At 34.9% G+C, this 15,848-nt stretch overlaps 1 protein-coding gene across 1 annotated transcript in view; it reads left to right on the top strand.

The window, feature by feature from the left end:
• The window catches only part of PTEN (phosphatase and tensin homolog), a 103,220-nt gene that overhangs the window by 19,246 nt on the left and 68,126 nt on the right, over window positions 1–15,848 (top strand). The window contains exon 2 of the mRNA XM_055425157.2: window positions 11,462–11,546. Coding sequence (XP_055281132.1) covers window positions 11,462–11,546 — 85 coding nt within the window. The remainder of the gene's footprint in view (window positions 1–11,461; window positions 11,547–15,848) is intronic.

Consider the following 15,848-nt stretch of genomic DNA (forward strand, 5'->3'; position numbering starts at 1 on the left):
TTTTCTTCCAGAATGCAATTTGCTAATATTGAATGAATTGCCACTGAATGTTACTAGGCTTTTGTTGTCATTCTACTGACAAATCCCTTGCTATCTTCTGTACGTTAACTCTTTGAATGTCTTTTTTTCCGTAGAAGTCAATGGCCTTTTATCTTTTTGCATAGCTATAAAGTAGCCAAAACTGATGTTTTAAGTAGTTACGTCTATTACAATAAATGATAAAAGAATGACTTTTATCATAGAATGATATTATAGAAGTAATGCATAAATCTTAACATTGAGTATGAATATTAGAGCATAAAAGACACCCTTTTATGTACTGTAGTGTAATAATGGATTGAAGTAATTTAAACTTTTACAGTCTTTAATATGCTTTATTAAGATTTTGTAGTAGAAAATTAGTATTTGGCTTAGTTCAAGTTTATAATGTTGATAAGTGTCTAATGTATGTTGTTGAACTGATAACCTTTTTGAACGTTATTATTTGTCATTGTTAGTCAATCTTAGATGTTTTTTAGTGGGAGCAGCACTGTAGGGAGTAGTGTGTGTGTATGTGTGTGTGTGTATTTTAACAGCAGCAGAGTTCTGAAACAGGAAATCAGTCTTATCGTATTCATCCAGAGACCTAGGAAGAAGGTAATTGTTCGGTGTACTCGTTAAAACCAGTTAGTTGAGCAACTTACATTTTTAGAGGTTCACAGATGCAGGCTTGAACAGTTGTTGGATATATTATTTCATAATTAACAACTACTCTGGAGAAAAACTGATTCAGTTAGTTGAGGGTACTAATACACTAAACACCTCAGCTCAGTGCACTGACAAATTATGCTTTGGATTTTAAGAGTATTGCTCATACTGTCAGTGACTTGATAAGATATTTTTCTGTGTTATTAGTTCATGGGGTTGCAAAAACTTGGACACAACTGAGCGACTGAGCAAACACACATCAGTGATTCGATAACTTATTTTTCTGTGGTTCTAAATTGCTTAAATTTAAATAGTTAAAAGTTCACAGTGCCTTGATTATTGATTTTTTTTTAACTCAGTGGAATCTTAATGTATCTGGCTTGAAATATTTTCAGAATTATTCTTAAATTTGAATGGTTTAATAGAAAAAAGTTACTTCTGTTTTATATCTGTCAACTAGAATTTATCTTTCCCTGTTAATGTACATATGAACATAATTAGATCTTATGAATCAGTGTTTCCATACTGTTCTGTGATCTCTTTTATAAGCATTTTTTGTGTCAGTGGGTCCTTATTTTATAAGCTATACAGGTAATATTTCATCAGGCTAAATATCATGATTTGCTAAACAGCACTACTGTAAGTATCTTTGTATAGTTTACCTTTTCCTTTGGTTTGTGTTTTTAGAGTGTAGTGTTAGAGTAGGATTGCAAGAGTTAAAGGTACAGCAGCTTCACAGCTCTATTGCAGCTTGTGAATTTCTTGCCAACTGAACCAATTTATAGGGTTGCTTCTAAGTGGAAGAATTACTAGCAGTTCTTAATATTACCTTTGAAGAATGTGATGTTTTCATTTACAAAGTGAGATATAAATTTATGTAAACTTTTCTGTCAAGAAGAGTTGGTATAGTATAAAAACGTCAAAGAAGGTTGAGAGGTTTAAATTGCTTGGAGAAGTAGAAAACTTTAGTAGTTCTTCAGTTATTTGGCTTTCTGGTTTGGCAGTACTAGCAGAAAATTTAAAAGTGTTAAATGGAACCTAAAATTTATGCTAAAGTGAATTTAAGTTAATATATTGAAATTCCTTTTATAATTTGTTTATGAAGACATTGTATTAAGTTGCCTTGTAATGAGACATTAAAAAAAAAAAACAGAACATTTCTAACTTATGCAACTTCAAATAGTTACAGCCCCTTATTTACTACTGTAGACCCCTTTGCAGTTTTATAATTTAAAGATATTTCCTCATATCTCATTTGATCTTTGAAATAATCAGTGAAGAAATTGCAGCAAGTCTTATTATTTTATAGAAAAACAAAAGTATTTGAGGTTCAGAGATTCAGTAGCTTAACCTGAAGTCTAGTCTTTTAAGTTGCAAAGTTAAGGATAGAATTCTGGTATTCTATATTAAAAAAAAGTATATACATTAAGTGCTTAGAACAGGGCTTTCATCTAGAAAATATTTCCAGTGTTCCTGTTCATTTCTCCTTTATTCTTAAAGTGAGTGCTTTTGAGCATTCTTTCTCATTATTTCTGTAGTTCATGCTTTTGTACCTCTGTGCCCTTTTCACTTTAGAAAATAAAATTTTAGGCTGCACTAATTTGGTTTGTAGAGGGATGATTATATGATATATATTAGGGCAGATATTCTTAAGTAATAAATAATTAACACTTTATCAACTGGGAAATTCAAGCAACTTCTATTTCTCCTTTCCTCCCAATGTGAATCATCAGTTGAGAAACCAGATCCAAACATTTAACACACTTTTTAAGGAAAAAAAAATCTAGTAAGAAATATAAAATCTTTTATTAAATGAGAAAGTCATAGAAGTCTATGAGCATGGCTGTTATTTAAAGCATAATTGATTATAAAAGTTGATAATGTGGGTATAACTGTGACATATTTGGAAAGTATTTGTTAAATTTAAACCTCTTAAAATTTGTTGAAAGGAATATAAAGCTGATGTAACTAATGAATCGGTGGCTGAATTTTTCTTCTCACCTGAGCCTTAAGTGCCTGTGAGTTGAAAGCACTCCCAGAAAGCCGAAAAAAGCTCCAGATATTCCTAGAAAATGAAATTAAATGTTGAAGTTCTGGTATTTGCTAACTTGTTTTTGATTGTTGTCTTCTCTTGTTAGTCTGACTTGATTCCTTTACTCCTCCTGCCAGTTTAGCTCAGTGTTCCTTTTGTGAGCTGGGCAACTTCAGATTTGCTCTGGATACTTTTTGATACTCTCTAAATCTATATGTCACTTTTATTTGACTTGTCATGTTCCATGTATGGGATAGCTTCTAGCTTCATATTGCACACCTTTCAGTTAACTAGAATTCTAAAAATAACTTTTATGTGACTTATGGAAATAATTTTCCTAGAAATAATTATAGCCGGAAAAATAAGTAGTTAATGATTTTTAATTTAAGACTGCATTTCAGTTTGTAAGTTGTAAAGGGATAAGCATATCTATTAATATATACTATATGGAGTACTACAGAGAAACTTTTCAGAACTGCTTTACTGTTAGTAATTATGCTTAAAATAAGATCCAGCTTTTGTGTCAGGAACACATTGTTATAAAATAAGGCTCAGGGGGCCTGTTTTTCCGTCCCTTACCATTTTAATAAAATATGCAATAGAATGGAAAGTAGTAAACAAAATATCTTAGGGAACTATATTTGGTTGTTATCCTCTATTTGAAAATTCAAGGTAAATTTATCATATGAACCCCATTAATGTAGGCTCAAATAAACTTCTGAGGTGAGGTAGACTCATGAAATCTCAACCCACATTTTTTTTTTAAGCTTTTTATGATATTTATTATTTATTTTTGGCAGTGCTGGGTCTTCACTGCTGTGGGAGCTTCTCGTGGCGGTGGCTTCTCTTGTTGTGGAGCACGGTCTGTAGGGCGCACAGACTTCGGTAGTTGCAGTTCCTGGGCTCAGAGCACAGGCTCAGTAGTTGTGGCACACGGGCTTAGTTCCTCTTCCCGGACCAGGGATCGAACCTGAGTCTCCTGCATTGGCAAGTGGATTCTTTACCACTGAGCCACCAGGGAAGCCCCCACAAGTTGGTGTTTTAAAAGACATTTTGTTAATTAGAGGTAACTTGGAACATATTTTTAGTTTTTTAAGTTATGCTTGGATGCTTAGAACAGCCAATAAAAAATTGTTTAGCTTTTATCATAGCCTCATTGTAAGAATAATAGGTCAGTTATGGATTGAATCAACTTCTTTGGACATATTTCAAAAATTATTATATTTTAACGGAGAAGGCAATGGCAAGCCACTCCAGTACTCTTGCCTAGAAAATCCCTTGGACAGAGGAGCCTGGTGGGGTCGCTACTAGTCGGACAAGACTGAGCAACTTTACTTTCACTTTTCACTTTCACACGTTGGAGAAGGAAATGGCAACCCACTCCAGTGTTCTTGCCTGGAGAATCCCAGGGATGGCGGAGCCTAGTGGGCTGCCGTCCATGGGGTCGCACAGAGTCGGACACGACTGAAGTGACTTAGCAGCAGTAGCAGCATTATATTTTAAAACTTAATTATTATTAAGTTTTTCTCTTTGGGACAGTATTCTGTGATGTGAGAAGGACTATTGTAGCACTTGACTCAAGTATGATACACTGTATAATTATCAGAACTCATAAACCAGCCACTTAAGATCTGTGTATTTAATTGTATTAAGTTATACCTCTATTAAAGCACAGCAAAACAAATTTAACATGTTTGTTCGAGGGAGGGGGAGTGGGGGGAAGACCACCAGTGTATATCAGATTTCCTGTGGCTCTGGTGGCGTTCATCCTGGGCAAGAGAGGACCATGTGTGCATTTCTTACCTGTCTCCTTATTGCATGTGCAGCAGCCACTGATGTGGGGAATAAAGGCTTTCCCCCCTCTTTTGGAGTTACATTTTGTATATGTTCTTAAGTTAAATAAAAAAAGCAATATACTAAAGATTTTAAAGAGTTAAAGTTTTTGTTAGGCTTTGATGTTCTTTAGAAGGGTTAGGTTATTCAGCAAGTCAGTGTCATTGAAAAACAACTGAACAGTTACAGTGGGCTCTTAAGATCTCGTATTATACTGTTTGTGCAGTTGATAGACAGACATCATTATGTTCTAGGCATTGTTCATATATTAAATCATTTAATCCTTAAAACAACCCTATATGATAGGTACTTTTATTAGCCCCTTCTGCTTTTTTTTTTTTTTCCCATACTGTTCATGGGGTTCTCAAGGCGAGTATACTGAAGTGGACTGAAGTGGTTTGCCATTTCCTTCTCCAGTGGCTTATTATTCAAAATAATATCCAGTAAGTGCAAGTTAAGTCTATTCTAATATTTCCTCCCTCGGTTATTCCTGCTTGGTTGAAATTATCTAAAAAAGTTTGTCATAAAAATTTTAACGGGAAGCAAAAAAGTTGTATGTAAGAAAGATTTTATTTATTGATACAATTCTTGGCTTAAGAAATGTTTGCCTCAAAATTGAGTACTCATTAGTTGCTGACATCCATTTTGGAAATACCAGTAGATTTTTCTGTTGTCTTTTAGAAGTTTTTTAATGTTTTATTAGTAAATTACTCCCATTTGGAGTTACATACATAATGGGTTTGAATTGTAACTTACCTATTGATGGTTTTGGGACCGTTCTTTTTGATCCACAGTTTCATCATCTGTGGACTTCCCTTGTGGTTCAGCTGGTAAAGAATCCGCCTGCAATGTGGGAGATCTGGGTTCGATTCCTGGGTTGTGAAGATCCCCTGGAGAAGGGAAAGTTCTGACCTGGAGAATTCCATGGGCTTGGGGTTGCAAAGAGTCAGACTCGACTGAGTGACTTTCACTTTCATCATCTGTGAAGTGGTAATGTTACTTCAAAGGATTGTTAGGATTAAATGAGAATGTATTTGGAATACTGTCTGGGACATGGTCTCTGTTTTTCTAATTTATGATGGATGCCAAAGTGTTGGGTAAAATTTCAGACTGTATGAATAAGGGAGGTGTAAGTCTGAGGAAAATGAAGCTTTAAGAAGGCTAAATTCCTCAATTCTGTTTAAAGGAAGAATTGGATTGTTGCTCAGTAAGAGATTGCAGAGCCATGGTTGTTGCTCTGCTAGAAACTCCCATGTTGATCCTGGCCTCTGACTCCTTATCTGTCTGATTGACTTGAACTTCCTGTCACCGCATCCTTAAACCTAGACCTAATCTTTGTCAGTCCTGCCACCTTCTGCATAAAGCTTTGTGTGTGAGCTGTACTGGACTGGTCGCTTTTTCTGAATATTTTATGTGTTGGGTTGGCCAAAAAGTTCGAGTTTTTCCATAGACAGTATGGAAAAACCTGAATGAACTTTTTGACCAACCCAATATTTCCATGTATCTCTTCTATCTACCCTCTGTTTAGAATGTTGTAATTGCTTTTGTTCTTCTTTTTTCTGATGTATGACTTACTTCTTAAGGATTTTTAACATATTACCTACCTACTGTGTGATTTCTAACATATTGCCTACTTTACCTCTGCAGAATTAATCCTTCTTTCTCTTGCTCTTAAAACATCTTGATCTTATGTATGTATAATGGGGCCTTTGGCGTGTTGTAGGTTTGTGCGTCTGTCTTCCTTGATAGAATAGGAACTCCTAGAGTGTGATAGTCTTTGCTTACTTAGACTTATGTTCTCAGTGTCCCGTGCACGATGTTCAGTATGTGTTTGGATAATTGAGTAAAGGAGGGAGCCGATGAGTATCCCCATTCATGTGTAGTTACTGACAAGTATTTTTCTTAAGTTAACCAAGCCCTTTGCAACCTTATTTACTTTATTTGTTAATATTCATAGTACAAGGATAAATCTAAATTTAGTCTTTGTTAAAATGACTGCATTTTAAGGGGCTTTATATTTCTGTGCTTTTTATTGAAGTGCATTGGTTTACAGTGTTTCAGGAGTACAGCAGAGTAATTCAATTCTGTATGTATGTACATATATATATATATATATATATTCTTTTTCAGGTTCTTTTCCATTATAGGTTATTCAAGATACTGAATATGATTCCCTGTGCTATACAGTAGATCCTTATTGATTATCTATTTTGTATATGGTAGTGTGTATGTAAACCCCAAATTCCTAATTTATCCCTTCCCCCACTTATATGCTTTCCTGTAAGGCTGGAATCTTACTAGCATTCCCACTGAAATGAATGGTTAGGTCAGGTAAGTTTGTTAGTAGTAATAAAATTTTTTACATGAAAAATTTCTGTTGCATTGCTCAGAAAACCTTGGCATAATTTCAGTTTATATTTTTTAGTAAAATGTGTGTTTAATTGTTTAGTTAGAAATTCCAGATTTGTGGTAGTTGCCACTGCTTTGGGTTCCCTACTGCTGCCTCATTTTTTTTTTTCTGTTAATTTCCATTTTCTTATGTTTGTATTCTATGAGACAGTTAAAAAGTAAAGATTATTCATATTCAGGAATTGTAGTGCTTCAGGCTTGATTTGAGCCTCTTGTCTCTTCATTTTTTTTTTTTTTTTTGATGAGTGGGTACCTAAAACATTTTGGTAATTTGGAATTACATTGTTAGGTGGGGCTGCTTTCTTATGTGAGAATAATAGATGATGGCCAATATTTGTGATGTTAAAAATGATGATCCTAATGGAATCCTTTGAGGTTGAGGGTGAATTTATGTATTCTTAAAGTGACAAGTTATGACCAACCTAGATAGTTTATTAAAAAGCAGAGACATTACTTTGCCAACAAATGTCCATCTAGTCAAGGCTATGGTTTTTCCAGTGGTCATGTATGGATGTGAGAGTTGGACTGTGAAGAAAGCTGATCGCCAAAGAATTGATGCTTTTGAACTGTGGTGTTGGAGAAGACTCTTGAGAGTCCCTTGGACTGCAAGGAGATCCATCCAGTCCATTCTGAAGGAGATCAATTCTGGGTGTTCATTGGAAGGACTGATGCTGAAGCTGAAACTCCAATACTTTGGCCACCTCATGCGAAGAGTTGACTCACTGGAAAAGACTCTGATGCTGGGAGGGATTGGGGGAGGGAGGAGAAGGGGACGACAGAGAATGAGATGGCTGGATGGCATCACTGACTCGATGGACATGAGTTTGAGTGAACTCCGGGTGTTAATGATGGATAGGGAGGCCTGGCGTGCTGTGATTCATGGGGTCGCAAAGAGTCGGACACGACTGAGCGACTGAACTGAACTGAAAGTGACAAAAATTATTCCTGACTTACATACGTTTATTGTTATTATCTTTTAAAGAAATTCAGCTTGTAAGTCATATAGGGCAAGACAATATTTTGTTAAGACACTTGGGAAATAGATTTGGAGATAATTATAAAACAATGTTTTAAACCTGTTACAGAAACAGTATAGGTGATCATATTAAAACAAGCAGAAATGAGAATATATATTCCTACTACCTAGATATTATTATCTTTAGTACTTTAGTTTGTAATCTTTCTGTCTACGTATTTTAATTATACTGGTATGCTCTATATGTTTTCTTTTATTAAAATAGTATCATATTGTACCTTCTCTTTTGAAACTTTTTTTCTCCCAATAAGTAATGTCTGCTTTTCCATTTCTGTAAATTTTCATCTCAGCCAATACTTAGATCATATTTAAAATTTCTCTAGTTGGTTCAGAAATATCCTTAGTGGCTGGTTGGCCTGAAACAGTAACCAGAACAGGATTGTACCAGTGAACTTGATTTTTAGACCCCTAAGTCTTTCTAAATCAAGGACAACTATCCATTTCTCCCCTCTTCAGCTTTGAAATGATACTTGATTTTTTTAAAAAAGATAGTTTGAAAGATACTGGGTCATGTCCTACAGACTTTTTGAATTGTCCAGTTTATACACATAATGTCATTTAGCTTGTTCTATCTCATTTTCTGTACGTTAAAATTTATATGTAAGTGCTTTGTGGATTCTTGGATTGAAGATAATTTGGCTCTCATAGATGATGCTGTGCCCTTCATATTGCATCACATCAAAAGTTAAGTGATATCTACTTAACTTGCTTGGTAATGCTGAGATTGACCACTGAAATTGGGTGAAGACAGTCTTTTATGTGCATTATTCAATTATGTTTGTCTTCTTACATTAGAAGATACAGTATGTGGTATTTTCTTACGTTAGAAGATATATAGTGTGGTATTACTTTGGCTCTGTTAGAAAGTTCAATTCCTTATTATCCACTCACCTATTGATTTAGTACCATTTGTTGATCCTTGGCTAAGTCAGTAATTTTATTAGGGCTTTCAAAGTTTGATTTTTCTGATTCTAATTGATTTTTCTAAAATTTTTTTTTTTTATTGTCTGGTGTTTTCTGTTGTGTTTGCTCTATGAAATGGAGCTGTTGAGTTGCCCTGAAATAAGAGTTCCTACTGGAAAAGTAGGATAAATCCTTTATCTCCCCTTTACCAGTTTCAAAGTAAAGAAAATAACTATTCCAGTAGACACTTATCAAAGCTTAAAAGTGAAAATAACTTTTTGTATTGTTATAACTTTTTCTGTATTGAGTATCTTTATAGACTCAGGGATTTCATTTTATTCAGGATTCTTTGATTTACTGCTATTTACATTTTTTCTCTGATGCTCAGTTTGTCACGAATTTAGCCATCCTTCATGCTGGCTCCTATGTCTGTTTGATATAGGCCACTAATGTATATGTGCTTTCCTAGCTTTCTAGCACAGAAAGATATTACCTGTACCTTCCCTGCCTCAGATCTGACATCAATGGTTTTTTCAAGGATATTAAAGATGAAATCAGGGTTCTAGAAGTGTTTACTGCTGCTCAGGTGACAATACTTTTAGGCTGTTTCTTTGGAAAGACCTAAACAATATAAATGTCGGCAAGCATGAGTTCATATTAATATTTTCAGTTATTACTTGATTTCCTGATTTTATAATGTTATCTCTTACAGTAATAACTGAGCAACTTCACTTTCACTTTTCACTTTCACACATTGGAGAAGGAAATGGCAACCCACTCCAGTGTTCTTGCCGGGAGAATTCCAGGGAAGGGGGAGCCTGGTGGGCTTCTGTCTATGGAGTCACACAGAGTCGGACACGACTGAAGTGACTTAGCAGCAGTAGCAGTAGCAATAATCACAAACCTTCAAGTCATTAATATAACTTCATTGATTTTTCCTATAATATAAAGAAAAAGTTTGAAGATATTAATACTGATGTCATTAGAAATTAGTGGAAAAGTTTAAAATTTCTTTCTAGCTCTTTTTTCTTAGAAAACTTCCTGCCCAGAAGTACAGTAAAATTACAGTGTCTAGATAACCCTTGAAATAAATCCTTTCTCCTGGTTACCAATTTGATGTTTAATCAGATTTGTTTCAGTGTGTGCTTGCCTCCTTCCCCTCCTCTTCTCTGTGAAGCAGCCATTTTTATTAGTCTCTCAGTTATCTGTATGTGTGTTGGAGCATTCCAATTCAGGCAAATATATGTGTAAAAAATTAGTTTATAAAGTATTTCTTTTATACAAAGGTAGCATACTATATACTCTGTTATGCACATTTTTTCCTTAAAATATTTTGTAGATCTGTCCAAGCAGTACTAATATAGAACATATAGTAAATAGGTAATCTCTTCTTAAATTACAGTATCAAAATGAGAGGTTTTAGTAATTTAGTTATTTTGGATTGAAAATAATACTGAAATAAGCTCACTAATGTGAATGCAGCAGAAGTTAAAAAGATCTCTAAAAAGGCATTGGATTTGATGAGTTTTGTGTTGTATTTGGAAGATAAATGGGTCCAATAGGTGAGCATAGAGCTTTGGAGATAGTCTTGAGTGGTTTAAAGCAGTTAAGATTGGCTGGCTTGAAACATCTGTGTCAGAAAACCATGAGATTAGAGAGAATTGATGGAGCTCAAGAAATGAGAGCCAGTCTGATGGACAAAATCCTCAGATATGTGGATAATCTGTGCTGCTTTATAGTTTTATATAAATTTTTCTTGAGTATAGAAGTTTGTTTTATGCAGCTGTTGTATATAAGTTAATAGAATGGGCACACTAAGTATTGATTACCTTGTTTGGATATGAGGTTACGTTTCTACCTCGGTTCAGTATTATCATCATAAATACCAAGGATTAAGATAGATCATTGTGGTTTTCTCAACCTCCTCACCATGTAGAATAGGAAATTGCAGTCTAAAAAGGGTGAGTTGTCCAATTTATGCATCCGATTAGAGGAGCAACCTGTTCTTAAATCTAATTTTCTAACTCTTAACTGTATCTCCTTTTCTCTGAAAAATGAGAAATTGTGCAGCTGTTTCGTTTTGTTTTTATTTTGATTTTTGGATTTTGTCTGGATATTTTAGTATTGTAAATATGAAAGTTGCCTTTTACCTTAGATGCATTCTAATCATACTGAGTAGGATTTAGAAATCACTGTTGTATGATTGTTTGTGTGTTAGTTGCTCAGTCATGTCCAACTCTTTGGGACCCCATGGACCGTAGCCCACCAGCCTCTTCCATCCATGGGATTTTCCAGGCCAGAATACTGGAATGGGTTGCCATTGATATTTTTTTGGGTCAGTGTATTTACCTGTGTTTCTTAATTACACATGATGGCTTATAAATAAATACATTTGACAGCCTTATTATTAACATGGTTTGTGGTGGGGAAAGCTTTTTATAATCAGCTAATGTTTTAAAACATTTACATGTAGTTTGCATTGTATATTTCAGTAAGCTAATGTTTTAAAATGTGTACATGTGGTTTGCATTGTTGCATGTTTCCTTAACTTAAGCACTCAGATATTTATCCAAACATTATTGCTATGGGGTTTCCTGCAGAAAGACTTGAAGGCGTATACAGGAACAATATAGATGATGTAGTAAGGTAAGAACTTTTTAATTTTCTGTTTCAAATATTGATGTATATTCATGTTGTATTTTCATTTAGGAAAATTTCTAAACCACAGAAAAAGATGTACTTTTTGATGTTAAGTTTATTTTTTATTATGTTGATGATCTATAACTGCTTTGTGTATTTGCTTCATGTACCTACTGGGCTTCAGTGGGATAAAACTCATTAGATAAGAACTGACCTTTTACATAATCAGGTGTATGTGTTATGATTTCATGGACTCCATAAAATGCCCCTCACCAGTTTAATATCTGGGTTCCATTGCACTCTGATTTTTGTCTTTTATTTCACAGATGGGTATTAACCTTAAAATCCTTGAGTGGATTTATTCACTTAAATTTATTTATGCTAAGGTATACATAAATGATGTAATTTTACATAGGACAGTTTATAATGGGGCATAAATGTACAAAGGACCTGGAGAAGTATTTAGGACAGGAGATCTGGAAAGGAATTTGTTAGACACCAAAGCCTAGGTGTTTGCTTTTCAGTTTTGCGTCATTTTTAAGAGGAATTATCATTCATATCTAAATAATAGTTCTCAAGGCTCATTTAGATAACCTTAAATATATTTATGACCTAAGAGTACATAATATGTTTTATGAGAGAAGGAGTTTGTGTCTGCTTTGTAAATAGTATGTTTTCTAATTTCAGAACAAAAAATATGTGTATACTGTAAAATGTCAGTAGGAAGTGTAATTGGCTTTTAAAAGTTTAAATTTTCTATCTTTCCTTGTACTCTCTTTCAGAAGTATCCTTTTTGGAGACTTCCAGTTTAAATATGTGGTGGTTATGAGAACTAAATGTTATAATGGGCAGGAAAGCACTTTGTAAAGCATTATGCAGATATAGGATTCTTTTTAAATAGTTGTCTTAGTGTTTAAAACTATCTATATACTATTATATGAGCCAACCATAGTTGTTTTCAGTGGTTAATTTTTAGCAATTTGCTTTGAACCAAAGACTGTTTACATTTTTGCAGTATTGAGTTGTATCCATTTTGGTTTTTGTAGTGCTTATATTGTGTTCAGAGTTGACAGAAGAACTCCCAAACTACTTTGTAGTTGGTACATGAGGCTGTCAGAGGAATGATTTAAGAGCTTGCGTTTAAGAAATGAGTTTGCCTTCTAGTAGTTGGGCAGGACACAATGGAAGAATGGGAGCAACAGCTTGCTATGGCTTAGTCAGTGTTAATACCAATCTACAGAAATACAATGATTGATAGAAAAAAGATTAAGAGAAGTAAATTTAGACTCAAGAGAGATGGAGAATCTTGGAAACGAGCAGTGCTGTCATGAAACACATTTGCTGCTACAGTGAAGGAGTGTTTATCAGGCCTCTTTGTGGCCTAGAAGAAACATTTCTAAAGTCGATCTACTTGGCATTACTGTAATTCTGCATTCAACCAACTACTAATTCAAACAAGTCAGATTGATACTCATACATAAAAAGAGTATGAATACGCTTGAGTAGAGGATACATTTTCCAGTCACTGTAAGAATATCCTTTTGGTAAACTAATTTGATGTGCTGATTTCTACATTGTTCTCTTCTGAATGTGAATTTGTCTCTTCTGACTGTGGATTAATACTGAAGCTATTGATCATCTTTCAGGTTACTGATAAGTCCAGTTTCTGGTTCTGTATGTATGATTTACATATGATCATCAGATCTTTGGTGGTGGTGTTCTATTGTTTTGTCACTATGACATGTTTGACCCATGGACTGCAACATAACAGGCTTCCCTGTCCTTCACCATCTCCCAGAGTTTGTTCAAATTCATTCCCATTGAGTCAGTAATACTACTTAACCATCTCATCCTCTGCCCAATTCTCCTCCTGCCTTCAATCTTTCCCAGTAACAGGGTCTTTTCCAGTGAGCCAGCTCTTCACATGAGGTAGCCAAGTACTGGAGCTTCAGCATCAGTACTTCCAGTGAATATTCAGGGTTGATTTCCTTTAGGATTGACTGTTTTGATCTCCTTGAAGTCCAAGGGAGTCTCAAGAGTCTTCTCCAACACCACAGTTCAAAAGCATCAGTTCTTTGGCACTTAACCTTTTTTATGGTTCAACTCTCACATCCATACATGACTACTGGAAAAACCATAGCTTTGACTATAGAGACCTTTCTCGGCAAAATGATGTCTTTGCTTTTGAATACACTGTTTAGGTTTCTCATAGCTTTCCTTCCAAGGAGCAAGCATCTTTTAATTTCATGGCTGCAGTCACAGTCCATAGTGATTTTGGAGCCCAAGAAAATAAAATCTGTCACTATTTCTGTGTTTTCCTTTTCTGTTTGCCATGAAGTGATGGGACTAGATACCATGATCTTAGTTGTTGTTTTTTTTTTTTCCCCAATTTCATTATTTCTAAAACAAAAAGTTAATAGAGACGTTATACATCTTCAAATAATCTTTTAGTTTTTGAATGTTGAGTTTTAAGCCAGCTCTTTCACTCTTCTTTCACTCTCATCAAGAGTCTCTTTAGTTCCTCTTTGCTTTCAGCCATTAGGGTAGTACCATCTGCATATCTAAGGTTGTTAATATTTCTCCCCGCAATCTTGATTTTAGTTTGTGATTGATCCAGTCCAGCGTTTTGCATGATATACTCTGCATATAAGTTAAATTAACAATATACAGCCTTGTCATACTCCTTTCCCAGTTTTGAACCAGCCTGTTGTTCCATGTAAGGTTCTAATGGTTGCTTCTTGACAACAAGTTTACCTTCTTTACAACAGGTAAACCTGTCAGGAGACAGGTAAGGTGTTCTGGTATTCCTATCTCTTTAAGAACTTTGTGCAGTTTGTTGTATTCCACACAAAGGCTTTAATGTAGTCAATGAGTCAGAAGTATATGTTTTTCTGGAATTCTCTTGCTTTTTCTATGATCCAGCGAATGTTGGCAATTTGATCTCTGGTTCCTCTGCCTTTTCTAAATCCAGCTTATACATCTGGAAGTTCTTGGCTCGCATACCACTGAAGTCTACTTTGAATGATGTTGAGCATAACCTCACTAGCATATGAAATGAGCACAATTGTATGATGGTTTGAACATTCTTTGGCATTGCCTTTGATTGGAATTGGAATGAAAACTGTTCTTTTCCAGTCCTGTGGCCACTGCTGAGTTTTCCAAATTTGCTGTCACATTTAGTGCAGCACTTTAACAGCATTATCTTTTAGGATTTGAAACAGTTCTGCTGGAATTTGTTCGTAGTAATGCTTCCTAGGCCCACTTAACTTCAAATTCCAGGGTATCTGGCTCTGGGTGAGTGTCCATACCATCATGGTTATCCAGATCAGTAAGACATTTTTGGTATAGTTCTTCTGTGTATTCTTTCCACCTCTTCTTAATCTCTTCTGCTTCTGTTGTCCTTGCCATTTCTGTCCTTTATTGTACCCATCTTTGTTTGAAATGTTCCCTTGATCTCTCCATTTTCTTGAAGAGATCTCTAGTCTTTCCCATTCTATTGTTTTTCTCTACTTTGCAGTGTTCATTTAAGAAAGCCTCCTTCTCTCTCTTTGCTATTCTATAGAACTCTGTGTTCAGTTGGATATAACTTTCCCTTTCTACCTTGCTTTTCACTTTTCCTCTTTCCATAGCTGTTTGTAAAACCTCCTCAGACAACCTTCTTGCATTTCTTTTCATTTGGGATGGTTTTAGTCACTGCCTCCTATACAATGTTAAGTTATAATAACTCCATCAAGAAAATACTGTGCTGGGAAGTATTTTGATCTGTCCTCTTCTGACTTCAGAAACCTCTGCCTTTATGCCTCTGAATTAAGATTCATATACAGTTGGCTTGTAATCAAGAACAGAGGTTGAGGTTTATTCTGTCTCCTTTAATGTATCTAGTTTATCTAGCTTTTAATTTTTTCAGATGTCACTCTTAGAAAAAGGTTAGCCAGTGGTTACTTTAGCCAACTGATCTTGTAACCAACTGGTCTTGTCACCCTAGTGAATAATGGTTATAGCACATAAAAATGAAGAATCATCAACCGAAGATAATAACTATGCTGTACTTGTTTTTTCTTTTTTTTCCCTTTTTTTTTGATCGGTGGATAAATGGCCAGTAATGCTTTGCTGTTATCAGTTTACCCCTCCCTGCTTAGTTTATGAGAAAGGGTGAACAGTGACCATGAAGGAAGATGTATCTTTTCCTACGAGCTAAAATGAAAATGAATAATTCTTAAGTAGTTTGTGTGTTAGGAGTAACCTCTCCGTGGAAATGACCATCTCTAGTACCTAGATAATGGATTTCCTTGAATGACTTGCATGATA

This window comes from Moschus berezovskii, chromosome 12 (genome assembly GCF_049115385.1).
Source record: "Moschus berezovskii isolate FMDL1 chromosome 12, NW_MosBer_1.0, whole genome shotgun sequence".
NCBI classification, from domain to species: domain Eukaryota; kingdom Metazoa; phylum Chordata; class Mammalia; order Artiodactyla; family Moschidae; genus Moschus; species Moschus berezovskii.